At 42.2% G+C, this 22822-nt stretch overlaps 1 protein-coding gene across 1 annotated transcript in view; it reads left to right on the top strand.

Annotated features, from left to right (window-relative positions):
* The first annotated feature begins 7304 nt into the window (after positions 1–7304).
* Positions 7305–22822, top strand: part of CDH3 (cadherin 3) — a 117720-nt gene continuing 102202 nt past the window's right edge. The window contains exons 1-3 of the mRNA XM_035024904.1: positions 7305–8571; positions 13499–13625; positions 13870–14059. Of these exons, the coding sequence (XP_034880795.1) occupies positions 13956–14059 (104 nt within the window). The 5' untranslated portion in view covers positions 7305–8571; positions 13499–13625; positions 13870–13955. The remainder of the gene's footprint in view (positions 8572–13498; positions 13626–13869; positions 14060–22822) is intronic.

Below are 22822 nucleotides of genomic sequence, written 5' to 3'. Positions count from 1 at the left end.
ATATACTAGAAGCTGACAGTATCAGAGCGGGTAAGAAGGTCGAGAAAAGTAAGGGGGTTTGAGTGGGGAAGAAGGTGGCTTGTGGTAAGGTACAGCTTAAATAGCGTGGTCAGGGTAAGCCTTATTCTTACTGAGATGGGGACATCTGGACAGACTGGAAGGAGGCGAGGGAGTTAGTGAAGCACAGGTCTGGAGAAGAGTGCTCTGAGCAGCAGGATGTGTGTGTCTAGTGTGTTCAGGGAGCTGCAAGTGGTTGGTGTAGCTTGAGTCACTGTTGTTGAGCAGGAAACTAAGATGATTTCTTCTTAGTTTTAAAGACTGCTGTGAATGACAAAATGTAGGAGCAAGAGTTTGAAAGTCAGAGCTGCCATGAAGAGGTGTTTTGGGGCTGGGACCTTCCTCTGGTGTTTGGCTAACAAATACCTGAAGTGGCTCCAGAATGGAGGGGAACAGGAGCAGAGGGGGGATACCCTGAAAACCCTTAGGATCTATAGGATCATTAGTAGCTGTATCTGTGTAAACATTATGTATCGTTCTCTTCATGATGTGCACTACATTTTTAGTTAGGAAGAAAAGGTGAAGCCACCAAAACAGTGAGAAATGGAGAAAGTTTTATAAGAAAAAAGCTGCATATGGAGACCAGGTTTACCTGGAAGGGCAGGAAGTAGAGAGGGACCAGGACCTGGTCTCCATTGACTCCAGATCCCAAGAGCTCCGTGGTTAGGCCATCAGGATGAATAGGCTGAGCCAAAGCTGGCTCAGGTCACCCCAACTCACACAGGATGCTCCTGACTCCCCAGGGGCAGCCAAGCCACTTGCTGAACCAGGTCAAGATGTTTGCAGTCAGGAATGTTCAAGCTCCCTGTGTCCAGAAGTCCCCTTTCTTAGCCTTCTCCTGAGCTGACTGGAGCTGGGCTTTAAGCCCCAGTCCAGACACTCTTTCCCCTGGGTAAGGTCGGGTGCCCCTCGTTTGCATTCCCACAGCACCTGTGCACAGCGGTCGTGGTACTGTTTTTATGTCATATGGAGTTGTGTGTTTACCCATCCGTCTCTGTACTAAGCTTTCAGCTAGCTCTTTTAGGGCAAGGCCATTTGACTGCTTTCATCCCTTTCTCCAAAGTACACACTCTGTAAGTGGGTGTCACCATAGCAAACACTCATGACCGTTTAACCCCAAGCAGTAATTTTGTACTTTCTGCATTTTCTACTAATAGAGCAAAAACTAGTTTTCCAGTTACAGTGACCCTAATTTTCTGATAAAACAATTGTGAGAAACAGTATAACTTTCACTGAACACTTTTAAGAAATTTTGTCCTTTAAAAAGTTTTTTTTTTAATTTTTAAAATATTTTATTTATTTGAGAGATCGAGAGAGAGTGTGAGAGAGCACAAGCAGGGGGTGTGGCAGAGGGAGAGGGAGAAGCAGGCCCGCCGCTGAACAGGGAGCCCCACGTGGGGCTCTGAGATCATTACCTGAGCCAAAGGCAGATGCTTAACCAACTGAGCCACCCAGGCTCCCCAAGAAATTTTGTCTTTAAGACAATGTTAGGATGTCAAAAACCTGTTCTTCTAAGAACTATTTCAAAAAAATGTGATTATTTTCCTCTCTTTTCTATGTCTTGTACTACTTTTATTTAAAATATATCTTATCAGGGGCACCTGGATGGCTCAGTTGGTTAAGCATCTGACTTGATTTTGGCTCAGGTCATGATCTCAGGGTCATGAGATAGAGCCCCGTGCATTGGGCTCTGAGTTAACACAGAGTCCACTTGAGATTCTCTCTCTCTCCCTCTGCCCCTCCCCCTGCTCACTCTCTCTAAAATAAATAAATAAAAATCTTTAAAAATATATATATCTTATCAAAGCATGTGAGCATATATAAAATACAATTTTTTTAAATAGGAAAAAGTCATTTGTGATCCCTCTTTAGCACTTCTATATTTGTTGTGATGAATTTCCTTTTCTCCCTATGTATGTTTTTCCCTTAAACATTTTAAATTTCATATAATTTCTATATGGATTTTTCTTTTGTTTTTTTAAAAAACACTTTGGTTTTTTTTTAAAGATTTTATTTATTTGGGACAGAGGCATGAGCAGGGGGAAGAGGCAGAGGGAGAAGGAGAAGCAGACTCCCCGCTGAGCTGGGAGCCCAACTCAGGGCTCAATCCCAGGACCCGGAGATCATGACCTGAGCCAAAAGCAGACGCTTAACTGACTGAACCACCCAGGTGCCCCTAAAAAACACCTTTAATGGCTGGTTTATATTGCTTTCCATGAACATACCAAAATTTATTTAACCATTTCTCATAGGACGTTAGGTTGTTTCTAAAATTTTTATGATTACAGATAATACTGGGATAAAATTCTCTTGGTTACAGTTGATAATTTTTTTTGAAAATATATTATTTCATCTGCGTTCTTAAGTGAAATAGCCCTTAGAGTGAGAAAGGAAGATCTTTCAGTGGTTTGGTGGCATGTTTATCCTTAAGTTGTAGAAACATTCAGATTGCTTTTCATCTTTTTCTGCCTTTTGAAAGAATTTACCTATAAAACATTTAGATCTAGGATTTTTATCAAGAGGATGATTTGGGAATAGTTTATTTCTTTCTTAATTATTAAGGTTTTTACTTTTTTGCGTCAACATTGGTGATTTAAAATTTAAAAATTATCCATGTCATTAAGGTTTTTCACATTTCAGGGCGCCTGGGTGGCTCAGTCGTTAAGCGGCTGCCTTCAGCTCGGGTCATGATCCCAGGGTCCTGGGATCGAGCCCCGCATCGGGCTCCCTGCTCAGCAGGAAGCCTGTTTCTCCCTCTCCCACTCCCCCTGCTTGTGTTCCTGCTCTCACTATCTCTCTCTCTGTCAAATAAATAAATAAAATCTTTAAAAAAAAAGATTTTTCACATTTCTTCGCATCTGCTATGTGTTTTACTGGTTTGTTTATTCCCTTTAAAGTCATTTGCTTTGTTGTTGTTGTTGTTGTTAAGATTTTATTTTTAAGTAATCTCTACACCCAATGTGGGGCTCCAACTCAGAACCCCGAGATCAAGAGTCGCACACTTCACTGACTGAGCCAGCCAAGCACCCCCAGTTGTTTCTTTTATATACTAGATATGCCAACGGTTTTTCTGTTTGGCTGGTATTTAAGAGCAACCAGCCCTTTTTTTTTTTTTTTTTTAAGATTTTATTTATTTATTTGAGAGAGAGAATGAGAGAGAGCACATGAGAGGGGGGAGGGCCAGAGGGAGAAGCAGACTCCCCGCTGAGCAGGGAGCCCGATGCGGGACTGGATCCCGGGACTCCAGGATCATGACCTGAGCCGAAGGCAGTCGCTTAACCAACTGAGCCACCCAGGCGCCCAGGAGCAACCAGCTCTTGATTTCAGCTCTTAACACCATCATTTTTCTGTTTGCCCCTGTTCTTTATTTTCCAGAAATTTAATTCACTTAATTTTTTTTTTGATCCTCAAAATGACTCCTCATTTTCCTTCAGTAAGCATGACCCAGAATGGGCGCCTGGGTGGCTCAGTCAGTTAAGCATCTGCCTTTGGCTCAGGTCATGATCCCAGGGTCCTGGGATCGAGCCTCGCATCCAACTCCCCGCTCCTCAGGGAGCCTGCTTCGCTCTCTTCCTCTGCCTGCCGCTCCACCTGCTTGTGCTCTCTGTCTCTGTCAAATAAATAAAATCTTAAAAAAAAAAAAAAAGAAAGAAAAGAATGACCCAGACTCTGTATTCATTGACTCAGCAGACATTTTTGGAATACCTTCTCTGTGCCAGGCAGTGGTTCTTAACTAGGGTCACACTTCACAAGTAGTCAGGAGAAGGAACCTGCTTCCTTTAGGATGTCAGTAGGGCTTCAGTGAGGAATTTTAGCAAGAGGGTGCACATAAATGACCGAGCTCAGTGCCTGGCCTGTGGTGAATGTTCACTGAATGTTAGCTGTTGCTCTTTTCTAATGAATCACCTGAGGAGTTTTTGAAAGTTGTTTGTCAGGGCCCTCCATGCATGGCAAGTTTTCTAAGTTGCTCTGATGATTCTGGACAATTCCATCATGATTGGTTTTGGAGATACTGAAATGAAAAAAAGCTTGAGAAAATGTTGAGGGAGAAGAACATGCATAAAAAAACGACAGTTCTAGAGGCGCCTGGGTGGCTCAGTTGGTAGAGCATGCAAGTCTTGATTTTAGAGTCGTGAGTTCAAGCCCACGTTGGTGGTAAAGATTACTTTAAAAAAACAAAATCTCAAAAAAAAAAAAAAAGCATATATACTTAAAAACAAAACAAAACAAAAAGAAAAGCTACTATTCTGAAATGGAGATGTGGACCAAATGCCGAAGGGGGAGGCGGGGAGATGAGGGATCTGGAAAAGCTTCAGAAGGGAAGGGACCATTGAACTGGATCTAGAAAGGTGAGTAGGAATTTTTTCTGTAGAGCTGAGGGAACAAAGTACATGGTGGTCAGAATAAGTTGTACAAAGACAAGGAGCCTCGAAAAAGAATGATGTAACAAGGGCAAAGAGTCCATGTGGTAGAAGCATAGGGTGTATGGCAGGAGGCAAAATTGGAGAGAGATAGAGGCTTGTGTCACTATAAACTTCCCTTTAGAACCGCTTTTGCTGTATCCCAAAGATTTTGGACTGTTGTGTTTTCATTTGTCTCCATGTATTTTTTAATTTCCTCTTTGATTTCTTGGTTGACCCATTCACTGTTTAGTAGCTTGTTATTTAACCTCCACATGTTTGTGTCACTTCCAGATTTTTTCTTGTGGTTGATTTCTAGTTCATAGCATTGTGGTTGGAAAAGATGCATGGTATGCCTTCATTCTTTTTGAATGTCTTCAGACTTGTTTTGTGGCCTAACATATGACTTGTTCTGGGGAATGTTCCATGTGCACTTGAAAAGAATGTGTATTCTGCTGTTTTAGGATGGAATGTTCTGAATGTATCTGTTAGATCCATCTGGTCCAATGTGTCACTCAAAGCCACTGTTTCCTAGTTGATTTTCTGTTTGGTTAAGTGGAGTGTTAAAGTCCTCTGCTATTATTATATTACTCTTGATTACTTCCTTTATGTTTTTTTATGAGCTGCTTTTTGTATTTGGGTGCTCCCATGTTGGGTGCATGAATATTTACAATTGTTATATTTTCTTGTTGAATTGTCTCCTTTATGATTATATAATGTCTTTCTTTGTCTCTTGTTACAGTCTTTGTTTTGTTTTTGTTTGTTTTTTTTTTTAAGATTTTTATTTATTTAGTAGAGAGAGCGTACAAGCAGGGGGAGTGGCAGGCAGAGGGAGAGGGAGAAGCAGGCTCCCCTCGGAGCAGGGAGCCCGACGTGGGGCTGATCCCAGGACTCTGGGATCATGACCTGAGCCGAAGGCCGACGCTTAACCGACTGAGCCATCCAGGTGCCCCTACAGTGTTTGTTTTAAAGTTTGTTTTGTCCAGTATAAGTAATGCTACCCCAGCTTTCTTTTCACTCCATTTTCATGGTAAATGCTTTCCTATCCTTCCACTTTCAATCTGCCTGTCTTTAGGTCTGGAATGAGTCTCTCCTAGAAAGCATAAAGATGGGTCTTCCTTTTTTCTCCATTCTGTTACCTTGTGTCTTTTGACTGGAGCGTTTTATCCATTTACATTCAAAGGAATTATTGATAGGTCTGTACTTACTGCCATTTTGTTCCTTGTTTTATGGTTGCTTTTGTAGTCTTTTCTGTTCCTTTCTTCTCTTGTTCTCTTCTCTCACAGTTTGCTGGCTTTCTTTAGTGATAATACTTGGATTCCTTTCTCTCTCTCTCTCCCTCTTTTTTTTTTGCATATCTGTTACTGGTTTTTGATTTGTGGTTACCATTAGGTTTGTATATAGAATCTTACACATATAGCAGTCCATGTTAAGTTGATAGTCTCCAGAGTTTGAATCCATTCTTTACTCCTCTCCCCCCACATTTTAGGTATATGGTGTCATACTTAATATCTTTTTTACTTTGTGACTCCCTTGACTGATTTTTTTATACATATACTAATTTTTTTTGCATACTGCCAGGCTTGTGGCACTGCTTTGGATGAACTCCGGCCAAGGGTATATTTGGGGGGCAGGTCTGCAGGAGAACTCGAGGGTTGGGGCAGACGGTGCCAGTAAGGTCCTTCCTGGTCTGCCGTGGGAGGGGGCCTGCAGCCTCCTGGGGAAACTGCTCGGACTGGGATGTAGGGTGAGTCCACAGAAGAGCACTGGGGCAGTGTGTACTGTCAGCAAGCGAGGTGGAGAGTGTTCACACTGCAGTAGTTCCCACAGGTGTCCATGTATTCAGGGTGGGGACTGGGGGAGGGAAATGGCACCTGCCAGGTCTTTTGTTCTTGGAGAAGTCTCCCAAGGATCCCTGCCCCTCCAGCACATGCTCTGAGATTAGTAAATAAATCTCCTACCTCTGTACCTCAGGTGTTTTTCAAACTGCTCCCTGTGTGGTGTATCTCCATGGGGCTATTTATTGTGCTCTCTCTTCAAGGGCGGGGACTCAGTTTCCTATCAGCCTGTCTGGCTCTTCCAGAGCTGAACCCACTGATTTTTTTTAAAGTTGCATGAGCCACCCAGGTGCCTCAGTCTGTTGGGCGTCTGCCTTCTGCTCAGGTCATGGTCTCAGGGCCCTGGGATGGGGCCCTGCGTGGGCTCCCTGCTCGGCGGGGAGTCTGCTGCCCCGTCTGCAGCTGCCCCTCCCCCCTGCTTGTGCTTGGTCTCTTGCTCTACTGGCAGGTGCTCTCTCTCTCAAACAAATAAAATCATAAAAAAAAAAAAACTTTATTAAAGTTCCATGTGTGAAGCCCCACTTACTGTAGGAACTTTCAAAGTTAGGCCTCTCTGATTTTCAAAGCTGAATGTTACAGGGATTCTTTTTCCCAGTGCAGGTCCCATGAGCCTGGGGTTCCTGGTGTGGGGGTCTGCTTCTCTTCTCTCTCTGTACCCACGTTGTTCCTCCCTCCTTCTTACAGTTCCACAGATCAGTTTGGCTCCTCACCAGTCTTCACCCTTCCTACTCTCTTCATTATGGCCTCTTCTCCACATTTCACTGTGGAGAGTCTGTTCTGCCAGCCTTCAGATCATTTCCTGGGTTACTTGCAGAGGTGGGTGCTATCTAGGTGTATCCACAGGATGAGGTGGAGATCTAGGACACTGTAGAGCAACACTGTCCAGAAAAATATAAACTACATGTATAATTTAAAATTTTATAGTAGCACAATGTAGAAAGAAATAGGTGAAATTAATTTTAGTAATACATATTATTTAACCCAATATAACTGAAATATTTCTACATGAATCAATATTTTAAAATTATTAATGAGCTATTTTACTTATTTCTTTATTTTGGTGCTAAGTCTTTGAAATCCAGGTGTATTTTACACTTGCCACACATCCAAATTTGAATTAGCCACATTACAAGTGCTCAGTAGTGACAGGTTTCTGGTGACTACCATATTAAAATGGATCTAGAAAGTTATTGCCTGGCTTAATGGTCATTGGCAGGGGAGGTTTTGAGCAGGATTTGAGAAATGAAGGGGAGGGATTATATGTAGGAGATGTTTTTTGAGGCTCTTAGTGATTCCAGGGCATAAAGGAAAAATGAAGAGGCAAGGATGAGGTCCAGGTTTCCAGGTAGGCTGCTATGGATGATAATGCCCTTAGCCTAAGCCTAAGTAGGGCGCGTGTGTATACGTGTGTGTGTGTGTGTGTGTGTGTGTCTAGAGGCTAATGTTAATAGTGTCTTTTCTCCACACTCAATTGTTAGATACGCCCTTAACTCAGCTTACCAAGCTATTACTGGTCTGGAATCAGAGCGCACGGAGTACTTGAGTGAAAACGCCACACTATGTCTTAGCAAATGTAATATGTTCTAATTGGGCAAACTAACTTTGGCCTTAGAGGGAGTAGTTTGTGTAAATTTAATTGTTTTTACTTACTAGGTACCATTCTCTCATTTGCAGCTTTGCAAAGTTGCAAAATTTCCTGAGTTAGAATTTGAGCAGGTTTCTCCTCCAGAGTTGGCCCATGTTAGAGTTGGAGGGGGTGTCTGTTTATATTTGCAAGCCTTGTTCTACAGAGCTGGAAGTGTCCTTTCACCCTTCTGCTCTTAAAACTCTTACGTTTTCAGTTCAGGGAACCCAGATACAGATGTTATAGATGAGAAGATTGGACCAGGAGGTCTGGGATTCACCTGCACGTTATTACTGTGCTGCCTTTTACAGGCCCAGGAAACTGAGTCTTCTCAACCTAGTATATGCTGTGTCTAGTTCTTTGGGCCTTTTATGTCAACATGATGCAAGCAAAATACTTGATACTTCATGATAACCCTGTTAATTTTTAAGAGGGGTTGACAATGAGGTCCAGTTATATCTGGAAGGAGGGTGAATGCTGTAGAGTTGAGCTCTCAGAGTGGCTCATTCACACTAGGGGTCTCAGTACATTTTGCCTGTTTAATCTTACAAACTCTTGATTGTCTTTTATGTACCAAGCTGATTCTGACCTCTGGAGTTTCGAAGGTGCCTGAGTCAAGGTCTTGACCCTTTGGGAGCACAGTGAATCATAGGTAACAGTTACTATAATGCAGTGTCTTAGGAGCTTGCTGGAGAGGGATCAAGGGAGGAGGGTCGTGGGAGGTGTGAGGCGCTTGGCCCAGACCTGGGGTTAGGAGAGGAGCCCCAGAGGGGAGAACTTTACAGAGTCTTGGTGGTAGAATAAATGTTGCCTCCACAGAGGAGGGAAGGCCAAGCATTTTTACAGAGGCCAAAGAGAGTGTTTAGTTTCAAGTTGTAACTCTTCTTCAGGCTGAATTATGGTGTCGGAGGGAAGGAGAAGCCAGAGATGAGGCTGTGGAAGTAAGGTGGGGACCAGGTTATGAAGGACTCTGAAGGTCACATGAAGGAATGTAATTTTTAATCTCAAGAAAAACATTTATTGGGTGCCTGGGTGGCTCAGTCGTTAAGCGTCTGCCTTCGGCTCAGGTCATGATCCCAGGGTCCTGGGATCAAACCCCGCATCGGGCTCCCTGCTCAGCTGGGAGTCTGCATCTCCCTCTGCCCCTCCCCCTGCTTGTGCGCGCTCTCGCTCTCTCTCTCAAAAAATTGAAAACCTTAAAAAAGAAAAATATTTATTAAACATTTCTGGAACACCTACTACTATATGCCAGGTCTGTTCTAGGCAATGAAGAGTCAGGCATGAAGAAAATAGATAATAGTCCGGCTTTCCCAGAGTTTACACTGTGCTCCGCAATACGTGCTGTAAACAAATGAAAATATATGTCAGGTGGTAAGAACTATGAAAAGGAGAGGAAACCAGAGTGACAGTGCAGGGTGGGGGTGCTGTTTTATGGAGGGTGGTCGGGGAAGTTTGCTCTGATGAGGTGACGTTTGAACAAAGAGCCACATGCACATCTGCAGGAAGAAGCTTCCAGGTTAAGGGAACAGTCAAAGCAAAGGCTCCAGAGCAGAAACATGCCTAGTGTGTTCCAGGAATCTGAAGGAGGGCAGGGTAAGTGAAGGGGGGAGAACAGTGGGTCAGGGATGAGGTTCAAGATGAAGTCAAGGAGATAGCTGGAGTGGGAGAGGCAGACTGTGGAGGGCCATGTAGGCCACTGTAAATACTTTGGCTTTTATTTGGAGTGAATTGAGATCCTGTTGGAGATTTTTAAGCAAAGAAGTGACTTGATCTGACAGGTTTTAACATAATCACTCTGGTTGATATATGGAAGACAGACCTGGGAGCAGGGCATGAGTAGAAAAGGAGAGACAAGTTAGGAGGTTGTAGCAGTGGCCAGGTAAGAGGTGATGGTGGCCTGGTTTGTAACATGGTCAAAGGTTTGCATTTTAGAAAACGGACTCTGATAGTGGGTAGGAAAGAGAGAGTTGGTGGGACCAAGAGTAGAACAGAAGCCAGTCGTCCTGTTGAGGCAAGAAATGACATTTGTTTAACTTGGACTAGACATTTGTTTACTGGTCAGCACATTCTTTACCTTGAGTGCAGTCTGTTTGGGGAAGCGGAAGAAAATCAGGAGGCCTTGTATTAAATATGGGGAAACTGGGGGTACCTGGCTGGCTCAGTGAAAAGAGCATACGACTCTTGATCTCGGGGTCATGAGTTCGAGCCCCACGTTCAGTGTAGAGATTACTTAATTAATTAAGTAATAGGGGCGGGGCGCCTGGGTGGCTTAGTCGTTAGGCGTCTGCCTTTGGCTCAGGTCATGATCCCAGGGTCCTGGGATCAAGCCCCGCATCGGGCTCCCAGCTCAGCCGGGAAGCCTGCTTCTCCCTCTCCCACAGCCCCCCTTGTGTTCCCTCTGTCACTGTGTTTCTCTCTGTCAAATAAATAAATAAAATCTTAAAAAAAAAATAATAGGGGCGCCTGGCTCAGCGGGAAGCCTGCTTCTCCCTCTCCCACTCGTCCTGCTTGTGTTCCTGTTCTTGCTGTGTCTCTTTCTGTCAAATAAATAAATAAAATCTATTAAAAAAAATAATAATAATAGGGGCGCCTGACTGGCTCAGAGGACCATGTGACTCTTGATCTCAGGGTTGTGAGTTCAAGCCCCACGTTGGGTGTAGAGATTATTTAAATAAATAAATATTTTAAAATAATAATAATAAATAGATAAGAGGGACCAGTTAGGCAAAGGAATCAAGGTTGGCTGACAGCCAAAGGGGCTGTATGTTTACAGGACACAGTAGGCAATGGGGAGAAAGTGTTACTTTTTACAACCTGACTTAAAGTGTCTGCCTTGATCCAACCCCTTTTTCCCTGCTGGCCATGCCCATCCCAAACCCAGCCTCCCTTTTCAAGCTTGGTAATCCCTGGCTTGGATTCCCACTTTCTTCTCCCATTCAGATGGTACTTACTTCTTCAGGCCCAGTGCATAGCCTGCCTTAGGCTTCTCTTCCTTCCCTTCATTTTCCCTCCTCTGAAGGCCTGTGGCTCCTCCCTTTACTATGGATCATCTTATATTGTGCTGTAATGAATAAGACATTTTAAAATAAACTGGAACCTACTCAAGGACTGCAGTGTTTTTCATTTGCATTTTTCTTTCTGCCACAGTGCATCTGGTAAAGCCAGGCACCTAGTAAATATCTAGTGTCATCTTACCTGGCACAGTCAGATCCCTGATCTCTGTCAGAAAAATCTCCCACTTTCCAATACTTCCTTGTTCCTGCAGGGACACAGCCACAGTGCTGAGCAAGAATATGACACAGAGGAGCCGGTGTTGTGTGTGGATGTGGCCATGTTCCTCACTCAATAGGAGAAGGTGCCACTCCTGTCTTCTCTAAAATTCAAATCTGTGTTAGGAAACCACACAGTGTTTAGTGTGAATCACACACTTGTTGGACACTGGTGTTTCCAAGTTAAAGAAAAAAAGGTATAGTCTCTGCCCTCATAATGCTTACCATCTAACTAGGAAGACAAGTATTAAATAGATTATCAGGTTTAGTTGAATAATCATAGGTGTACAAAATGGCTTAAAGCACATAATACAGGGATTGACCTTCCAATGGGGCATCAAAAGACTTCACTGAAGATCTGTTAACCAACACCCGAAATGTGAAATGGAGTTAGCAAGGGAAAGACAGGTGGGAAGGTGGGGAGAGAATGACATCCTCCAGGAAATTGAAATAACTCTAGTTGAGCTATAGTTAAAGCCCACAGGGAGAAGGACACAAAATAAAGCTGAAACTTCCATGTAACCTTCCCTCACTGCTCCAGTGAATTCAGCTCTGCTTTCAGTGTCTTTTCACACTAGTCGTCTTTACCATATTTTACTGTGTACGTTTTTGAGATTGAAATCCAACCAGGAGCAAAGGAAATATTTTGGGTAGGACATGGTGACAGGTGTCTCATAGCTTAAGAAGGCCTAGTAAGACAAGACAAAAATCAGTCCATGAGTATCGGAACTGATGGAGAGGCATGGGGGATCTTAGCCAGCCTAGGTTCAGTGGGGTGGTAAGGAAGAAATGATTGGAGGGGGTAAGAATCGGGAAAAGACCTTGACATAGCAATTCCAATTCTAACTAGCTATATTTACACAAAGGTGTTATTGCAGTAATGTTTGTAGCAGCAAAATACTGAAAATAATCCAATTGTCTACTAACAGGGACTGGTCCATTTATTCATTCACCAAGCATTTTTTTTAAGATTTTATTTATTTATCTGAGAGAGAGAGAGAGTGATAGAACATGAGTGGGTTGGAGGGGCAGAGGGAGAGGGAGAAGCAGGTTCCCTGCTGAGCAGAGAACCTGACGTGGGGCTCAACCTGATCCAGGACCCCAGGATCGTGACATGAGCCGAAGGCAGATGCTAACCGACTGAGTCACCCAGGCTCAGCCTACCCCGCTCACCAAGCATTTTTTAAGCATCCACTCTGTGCTGGGCATATAACTGATCGAGATAGATAATGTCCCTGTTCTCGTGGAGCTCATGGTGGTGGGGGTGGAGGGGTAGGGGACAGAGAAGTGAACAAGCTAATCTCAGATTATTTTTAGAAGTACAGGTGTCCTTTTTACCTGAATCTGTTTGGTTCCTGAGTTTAAGTGGCAGGGATTTGGGCACTGAGTGATACCTGTGCTTGGAGGAATATTAACATAGTAATGTGATGGAGAGTAAATTGGAGGGAGGTGCTAAGACAACTTTCCTGAGGGGATGTGCTCGAGGTGAGACCGGAATAACTAGAAACTAGTTTCTAACCATGTGGAGATCCTAAGGGAAGAGGGAGTAACAAGTATAAAGGCCCCAGGGTAGGAACAAGCTAGATGTATTCAGGGATCATCAAGGGCAGCCTGGCTAGAGTCCAGTAAGTGGTGGGGATATCTGAATCTTGTCCTTAGTACAATAGATATTGTAAACCAGCAATGCTGTTGGTTTTAGGCAATGAATATGTTATGATACAGCTGTTTATGGCGTACTACGAGGCAATTCAAAGGATAAAGTAAAATTTTTTGTACCCCTATGGGAAGATCTCCAAGATACATAGTTAAATGCAAAAAGCAAGTTGTAGAGCAATATGTAAGGTATTTCACAAAACAAGACTCTTTGTGAATGAAGCATGGAGTAGGGACTCTTGTATGTATGTACCAAACGGTTAACAGTATTTATTTCTAGGGAGCACAGGGGGATTGGTGAGGGGGTGAAGTAGGGCTGTTGTTTTTACTCCCCAGTATATTTGGATTTTGTAACAAAGGAAGTGCATGGGCAGTGAGGAACTGGTGATTGTGTGACAAGGTGTGGCTTTCCAGGAAAACACAATAGCTAAATAGGGATACGGGATTGCAGAACATATTGCCCCTTGTGACTTTCCTGCCTGCCATACTGGATTCTTTACAAAATTATGTAAGCAACTAGTGTATTTAACCCAACATTCCCCTCAAGATATCAAATGTGTGATCACCGTTTCTGATGAGCCTACAGTATGTTCCCAGTATTGCCATGGGAACATTTGTGGTGTTGATCCCTAGTTGAACAGGAATGTGATCCTACAGGAATCAGTGACTTTCAAAGATGTGGCTGTGGACTTCACCCAGGAAGAATGGCACCACGTGGACCCAGCTCAGAGGCGCTTGTACAGGGATGTGATGCTGGAGAACTATAGCCACCTGGTTTCTCTTGGTAAGGACCAAGTCAGTATCTTGCCCACTGGCAGGTTTTTCCTTTCTCAGGTGCTAAGGTTGTGGGGCTTGTAGATCAGGTGGCCATGAGCAGGGTATGCACGGTTAGAGCTTGTTCTTCTCTTTGCAAGTCAGCTTTACAGTTTTCTGAGCCTGCTCTTTACGTAAAGTTCTTTCTTTTGCAGAACTGGAAGTAGGTCATTTGATTGCATGACTCCTCAAGTTGCACTTTTTTTTTCCTTCAGAGTTCCTGAAGATCCAGGACTAGTACTGACTTGTAGGAGGGGTCTTTGTCCACTTGCCCAAACAACCAAATCTTGTGTATTTACCCATGAGCAGGATATCAAGTTTCCAAGCCAGAGGTGATCTTCAAATTGGAACAAGGAGAAGAGCCGTGGATATCAGAGGGAGAAATCCAAAGACCTTTCTGTCCAGGTAAATGAGGAGGACTCAGGCATGCAGGAATCAATGCAGACAGTGGCACAGCTGAGGGAGGGGGGGAGCACCTTCATATTGGTGCCTTGGGAGCTCCTAGACCTGCAGAGGAAACCAAGCCATCTCCTGGGTGATACCTCTGTCTCCCTTCTGCAAAAGGGTGTTCCTGCTGCTCACAGATCTTAGAAGAAAATGTACCCCTTTGTCCTACACAGAATACCATTTCTCCCTATACTGTGATCCTATCGCTGGGTTTTCTCCTCTGGTGTCCTCAGTCTCCCATCATGATTAGCAATCCCTTTTCTTACTCATTCAGACATTAATTGAACTCCCATGTCTTCTTGTTTTGTCTTGCTGCTTTTACGGTCGGTGGCCCCAGACTTGTAGAAGTACCCACGGCTCTGATTCTCCATCTTTTCATAACTTGCTTTCAGACTTCTTTCCCTGACCACATTCCTACAACACCTGTCTGGGGAGGAGTGCCATCTTCCTTCCATCCTATTTTCATGCCAGTTTGTTTCATTGCCTCCTGGAGTATCCTTCTCTCCTGGTCTTCTGGCTTACTAAGTACTTCTTGGCTTTAGGTTTTTGACTTTGCTTGGTTTCCCCCCTAAGTGAATCTGCCTAAGGAGTCTGCTCTTCAGCTTCCTCCCCTGTCTTTCTGTATTACCACCTTATAAGGGTGGTAGTTACAGCTCTTTATTCTGTGCTTTGGACTCAGAAATCATCCTTACTTGTACCCTGGCCACTTTTTTCCCGTCTCACAGGACCCCTCCTTGTGGAAGTCCCATGCAGTTAAATACCTAAAATCCAAATTAATCATCTTTCATCCCCAGCCAGCACATTTTGCTACCTTGCCCATTACCTATTTCTCCCCTTGCCCATTACAAACCACTGGATCAGGGGCACCTGGGTGGCTCAGTCAATTGGCGTCTGCCTTTGGCTCAGGTCATGATCCTGGGGTCCTGGGATCGAGCCCCACGTCAGGCTCCCTGCTCCGCGGGAAGCCTGTTTCTCCCTGTCCCACTCCCCCTACTTGTGTTCCCTCTCTTGCTGTCTTTCTCTCTGTCAAATAAATAAATAAAATCTTAAAAAAACAAAACAAAAACCAGTGGATCTCTAATCCCTCAGTCCAAACACCCCAGTCAGTTTAGCCTTTTTCATGCAATTCACGTTATTTTCCTCCCAAATTAGGGCCCACGAGGATATTACTATAATTTCCAGTTGAAATTGCTCAGTCTTTTATAACCAATATTGGATTTTTAAGATCATAGCTTTTTTGAGATATAATTTACATACCATAAATTCACCTTTTTAAAGTGTACAGTTTAGTGGTATTTCAGATATTTACTGAGTTGTGCAGCCATCACCAGTATCTAACTACAGAACATTTCAACACCCAAAAAGAAACCCCATACCCATTAGCAGTCACTCTCCATTCCCTGATACCCCTGCACCCATTAATCTTTTTATCTCAGTGGATTACCATTTCTGGATATTTTATGTAAATGGAGTCATATAATAAGTAGCCTTTTGTGACTGGCTTCTTTCACTTAGCATAATATTTTCAGGGTTCATTCATGTTGTAGCACGTATTAGTACCTCCTTACTTTTTATTGCTGAGTAATATTCCATTGTATGGACATACCACATTTTGTTTATCTGCTCATCACCTGGAGGACCATATTGGATTTTAATGCTTTATCTTCATAAACCACCTACCTCTGACAAAACCTTGCTGTTACCCCCTGTACCTCATTATAGGAAACAAATCCCCCCTTGATTTTAAGGTCCCCTATTGTATCTTCCAGTATTCTCTTTCCATTCCCACTAAAACAAGTTCTGCTTGGGTTGAACTTCTTTTTAATGTTTTCTGTAAGTAGTGTACAGTTTCCCTAATTAGATACTTTCTACCTATCCAAAGCTGTCTATTCCTTAAGTTCAGAGTGTCTATTCAATCCATGAACATAATATGTATTTATATATTTATTTCTTCCTTCCCTGATCACAAGTACCATTTATATCATCTTTTACTGCACAAGCTCAGATTTAAAAATATACCATCTGATGGTTTTCCTTTTTTATCAAAATATTGACTCTTATTTCTAAGACTTCAAGCTCTTGGAGAAAGAGTCTATTATATATCTGTGTATTCTATCTGTGTTATAGAGCACAGAGAAAGCAGTCAGGAATTACTTGATTGTTTTTGAATGTGATTGGGGAGAGAACTTTCTCATTCATTCATATCAACAAACATTTCTTGAATATCCCTCTGAGAAATATTCTAGAAGAAATACAAAGCATTTTCTGTCATTGGGAAATTAGATTTGAGTCTTGTTCCAGGGTAAGGAATTTTGAGGCTTAGGGCCCCTTGGTTGTTGGTTTTTTCCCTCCTGACATTTTATTATGAATATTTTCAAATGTATGGAAAGTTGAAAAAATTATACAGTGAACACCATATTCCTACCACCAAGATTCTATAGTTGTTAAAATTTTATTATATTTGCTTTATCACATATTCGTCATCTATCCCATCATCTTTTTTTTTTTTTTTAATCTGTCTTACTTTTTGGTGCATTTCCAACTAAGTTGCCAACACAAGTACATTTCACCCCTACACACTTCAGCATACATATCATTAACCAAAGTTCAGTATTTATGGTTTTTTCAATAAAAATATGTATACAGTAAGCTATGCAACTCTTCTGAGTACCATCCAGTTGCTTTTGACAAATGCATTCACCCATCTAATCCAAATTCATTTCAATTTGGAACATTTCCATCACTCCAGAGCCCTCCTTCCCTTTAGTTTTTAAAAATTACCATTTTTAGAACCTAGAGACTAATTAATTGTCTGCTGTTAGTATTCTGAAATGAAACAGGGGTTTAGAGATCAATTTATTAGGCTGAGTAAAATCCTTTTTGGTCAAGAGAGGTGATTAGTGTAGAACCAGAACTCAGATAGGCTAAAACCAGAGCCCTAATTGTAAAGGCAATGATGATTTGCCTCCTGAAATATTACTTTATCTCAGTTTGTAAAGTATAGCTATTGGTCTCCAAGTATGTCAAAGAATGATTTCAGTCACATCAGTGGCTGCGGATCTCTGTAGGATTTGAAGATTTGGAGCCTCCGAGGTGACTTTAAAGAAATTGTGAAATGGCTGAATTAGGAAGACAGATTTTGGGATGATTTGTAAAAGGGACAAGAAGCATGGAGAGCAGTTAGGATCTTACAAGACAGACCATGATTGTATTCCATTTGTGTCTGTGCCTAACATTCTCATGCTCACTTATTCCCTTATATCCTAACCAGCCCTCCTGGAGGGGCTTCCTCATTCTAGACTTGCCATACACTCTGGCTCTGCAGTCTGCACTGTCACTTCTCTTTACTTTTCCTTTCCTTCATTTGGGTCTTCTCTCCAAACTACAGGACTAATTTCAAAACAGAATCACATATAGTTTATATTTCTTTCATTTCCCCATTCCTACTGTAGCAGTTTGTTTCAAGAGGAGGGAACAGGGGACTTTTGCCCTTTGGATTTTTTTCAGACTGGAAGACCAGGCCTGAAGCCAAATCATCACATCTGCAACAGAGCGTATCTGCAGGATCCCGTAGCACAGATGGCCTTTCGCATGCCACATTTGAAAGCACTTGGGATGTTAGTAGCCAGTTAGAGAGGCACCAGGAAACCTGGAAAAGGTACCTGGGGCCAGGTGCATCCAACCAGAAGAAAATAATCACACCAGAGGAAAATTTTCAGCAAAATAAATTTGGTGAAAATTCTAGATTGAACACAGTCCTGGTTACACAACTGAACATTCCTTCAAGGCCTACTGAATGTGATACACTTGGAAGCAATTTGGGACATAATTCAGATGTAATTAATCAGAATAATATCCTTGCAAAAAAGAAACCTTATAAATGTGACAAATGTAGAAAAGCCTTTATTCATAGATCATCACTCACTAAACACGAGAAAACTCATAAAGGAGAAGGAGCTTTCCCCAATGGTACAGATCAGGGAATTTATCCTGGAAAGAAACACCATGAATGTACTGACTGTGGGAAAACCTTCCTCTGGAAGACACAACTTACTGAGCATCAGAGAATTCACACTGGGGAGAAACCCTTTGAATGTAATGTGTGTGGGAAGGCCTTCAGACATAGCTCATCCCTTGGTCAGCATGAGAATGCTCACACGGGAGAGAAACCTTACCAGTGCAGTCTCTGTGGGAAAGCCTTCCAGCGCAGCTCCTCCCTTGTTCAGCACCAGAGAATTCACACTGGAGAGAAACCCTATCGATGCAATTTATGTGGGAGATCTTTTAGGCATGGCACATCCCTCACTCAGCATGAAGTCACACATAGTGGAGAGAAACCCTTCCAGTGTAAGGAATGTGGGAAAGCCTTTAGTCGATGTTCTTCCCTTGTCCAGCATGAAAGGACTCATACAGGAGAGAAACCTTTTGAATGTAGCATATGTGGGAGGGCTTTTGGTCAGAGTCCATCCCTTTATAAACATATGAGGATTCATAAGAGAGGCAAACCTTACCAAAGCAATAACTACAGCATAGATTTCAAGCACAACCCATCTCTTACTCAAGATGAAAGCACTGTCACTGAAGTGAAATCCTATCATTGTCATGACTGTGGGGAAGACTTCAGTCACATTACTGACTTTACTGATCATCAGAGGATCCATAATGGACAGAACCCCTATGAATGTGAGCAGAACTTTAGTCAACAACCTATTTCTCATCCTGGAGAGAAGCCCTATCAGTGTAATGTATGTGGAAAAGCTTTCAAAAGGAGTACAAGCTTCATAGAGCATCACAGAATTCATACTGGAGAAAAACCCTATGAATGTAATGAATGTGGAGAAGCCTTCAGTCGACGCTCATCACTTACTCAGCATGAGAGAACCCACACTGGAGAGAAACCCTACGAATGTATTGACTGTGGGAAAGCCTTCAGTCAAAGTTCATCCCTCATTCAGCATGAGAGAACTCATACTGGAGAAAAACCCTATGAATGTAATGAATGTGGGCGAGCCTTTCGAAAGAAAACCAATCTGCATGATCATCAGAGAATTCATACTGGAGAAAAACCCTATGCTTGTAAGGAATGTGGGAAAAACTTCAGTAGAAGTTCAGCACTAACTAAACACCAGAGAATTCATGCACGAAATAAACTGTAGAAGCCCTGAAATTAAGGAATGTGCAGAAAACTTTAGCTAAACTATTGTTCTTATTCAGTATCACAGGATTCTTACTAGAGAGGAAGCTTGAGAATGTAATGGTGTGTGTGTGTGTGGTGTGTGAAGAAAGCTCTATGCTAGTAGACAATGTTTTTTTTTAATAAATAGAAGCCACATTCTCAAATCTGATTACAGACTTTTGTAAAAACAACTATAAACATCATATATAACCAATTGGAAATGATATGCCTATGTATTGGACTTTATAAAGCTTTTGAATATATGTATGCAGGAGATCATCAACTTTGAACAGTTTGACTTGTAACTCTGTGTTTACAGCCTTTTTAAATAAAACTCCTGCAGTAATGACCAAAACTTACTTTAAAATTGCTTGACGACCGCATTCAACTGCAGCTCTTACATTAAATTCACCATGGAAACCAGTTCCACCTCCCGGAATCCACCATTCAAAGAATGAGATCCGCTGGTCCAACCACTTCATTGTACAGATAAGAAACCAAAAGCCAAAGATGTGAAGTGGTTTGCACAGTGTGATACAGCTTATAATGGCAAAGCTGGGTGGAGAAAGCAGGTCTCCTGGATCTTTGACCCTGTGGTCTAGCCCCTGAAATGGAATTCAGAGGGCTTTAAAGTAAATTTTAAAATAAATCAGAGGGGCGCCTGGGTGGCTCAGTCGGTTAAGCGACTGCCTTCGGCTCAGGTCATGATCCTGGAGTCCCGGGATCGAGTCCCACATCGGGCTCCCTGCTCAGCAGGGGGTCTGCTTCTCCTTCTGATCCCCTTCCCTCTCGTGCTGTCTCTCATTCTCTCTCTCAAATAAATAAAAAGAAAAAAAATCTTTAAAAAAAATAAATCAGATGCACAAACTCATGAGCACTTGAGGTGGATACTCTAGGAATTCATAAAAGCATAAGAGACAGCAAAATACAGAGGCAGATTGGTCACAGACTTATTCAGAACAACTTGTTGGAAGCTTACATACCAAAATGTTAACAAAAACTGTGAATAGTTCAACTGCTGGTGACCTTTTTCCTTTTCCCAAGTGTAATATTTATACATTCAACTAACATGTCAGTTTCATAGACCTGTTCAGTCCCCTTACTGTGCTTTTTATGACACTCCCATGACAAGGCACTGCCCCAAGCTTCCTATATTGGATCAGTGGGAAAACAGCACAAAACTAAAGAGGAAACATTCTCCCCAAGTTAATTTTACTGTGGAGAAGTATAAATGTAATTACCCATTGTCATAAAATCTATCTTTAAATCAGTTTAAAGAACCCATGTAATGACCCATTTTGTGTGCCAAGGAAATACTTCATCATAAAAAATTTAACTTTTTTTAGTTATATGCTGCTCTTCCACCAGTAAAGCATGAGATAAGCATCAGTATCCCACTCCAATCCCTAATGTTCTCTCATGCCTACCGTAGGCTATCCTAAAAGAATCCCAAAAGTGCCAACAGTGGAGATAAATTTGGAAGCAATTATGGACCTTGACCCCTTTCACACAAGAACCTCTCCTCTCTAAAGATAAGTAAATTTTCCCACCCTGATGAATCATGGAGAGGAATGATATAGGTGATGTTGATGGTAAACCTTTCCTACTGTCTTCTTTACATGCCAAGTAGCAGGATCCATTATCCTTCTCTCATCCTGGACAACAGGAAGTAACTCCCAAATATTCTTCATAATTCTTTGCAGGAAAAATGTGCATGGGGGCTGAAATATGTGATGTCTAGCACAATGAGTCCATTACAAGTGGAACAAGATGGGAATCTGCCCTTCCAAGACTTTAACCGTTCAAAAATATCTTGTTTGTGATGTTCCATGCTTAACACACACACAGTGCCAAGACCATGTGTTGTCTGATACATAGTTTGACAATGGGTAATTCTATACAGACCCCCCCCCTTTCCACTGAGTGGCTGCCATGCTTATCAGGAACTTATTTGCTGCTGATTATTTGGGGATCCGCATAGTGGACTATTTGCAAGAATGACATAAATTGGAACCAGTTGAGTGCTTTCCTACTTTAAAAGAAGTTTGTAAAGACTTAGTTCCAGAAGACTCAAAGAAAACCACTGGTTTGTGTGTGGAACTTGGCCTAGATCCAACCAATCTCTGAATCTCAGCACATCTGCATTGACAAAGAAGGAGCCCAGAATGTCCGTGGTATGTGTGGTTGATTGAGCAGAGGATTCTCTAGTTCCAGCAACCAGGCACCATGCACTTATGAACACCCAGCTTCCTAGGCCACATGAAATACATCCTTGTAACATCATTGTATTATTTCAATAAATAGCCTTCTTAGTTGAATGGGAGTCAGTTTGTCTTTTTCAGTTTTCAGAACTTGGCTAAGATTAAAGTATGGTGCATCCAGGAGGAGGGATTAACTGCTAAACTCATCACGGTCAGGTGAGTTAATAATAGCTACTGTTTATTCAATGCTTACCACTAGAAAGAAATCGTGTGAAATATTTCATAGCCATCATTTCATTTAATCCTTACACCTCCTTGTTCTAGGTCTTATCTTAGCTCTTGTCTTGCCCAGCTTTTTTCTCCCTCTTTTTCTTGTAACATCTCTGCTGTACTGACCACAGGAACATAAGTTAACATCCCTGGGGCTTAGTGATAGTTCTAGGGGCAAGCATGTGACCTAGTTGAGCCAGAGTTCTTTGCCAGAAAATGTTCAAAATAGCTTTGGCAGGGACACTTTAATTTTGTGTTGCTAGGCTGGAAAGGTGAAGGCCTAGAACTGCCTAGAGCCCAGTTCCTTACCAGAGAGGGGATGCAACTGACATGGTGGTGTTCTCATTGCTAATCTCGAGGTCCTTTGGAACTGGCTCAATTCCGAAACCCTTCCTGGGATTCAGCGGGCTCCCCACTATGGTCCAATTTACCCCTTTTTGATTAAGCTAATTTGTCAGATTTCTGTTGTTTGCATTAAAGAAACCTAATACAAGTATCCTTGTTTTCTAACGGGGGTGGGGTAGCCAGAGAGGTAAAGTAATTCCCTTGAGGTAGTATTTCCCATGGCAGATTCAGGCTTTGAACCCAGGACTGTCTGGCTACAAAGGCATAGCTTTTTACCTTTAACTGTGTTGTCTCCAGAGCCATGCTCATGTTCAAGGAGCTGCATATAATGCACTATTGTTTGGGGAGGAGTGAATGAAGGGATCTGCTGATAGGTTGGAGACCACGCAAAGACAAAATGGTAAAGGGCTTCGGAATACTTTTCCTGACTATTTTAGTAAATTAAATTACCTAAATTCACCCATAACCCTCATACCTTAATGTATCAAGTTGTTATTTACATTTGACCATATTATGGGTAAAATCTTGTACTTAAAAAAAAGCAAACACCATTTTTCATAAATATTTTCCATGTTACTCTACAGTCTCAAGATCTCCTTGAGTCCCTTACTATTGGGACACATTTGGATTGGGTTTGGTATTGGTTTTTATAATAATGACATTGAATACTTTTATCTTTTGAAACACCTTTTTTTTTTTTCTATAGAATTTTTTCTTAAAATATCCCGA

This window comes from Mirounga leonina, unplaced genomic scaffold, assembly GCF_011800145.1.
Source record: "Mirounga leonina isolate KUSES-001 unplaced genomic scaffold, KU_Mleo_1.0 Mir_180, whole genome shotgun sequence".
NCBI classification, from domain to species: Eukaryota; Metazoa; Chordata; class Mammalia; order Carnivora; family Phocidae; genus Mirounga; species Mirounga leonina.
Note: the sequence above shows the minus strand (reverse complement) of the source record. Positions and strands in the feature narration are given on the sequence as shown.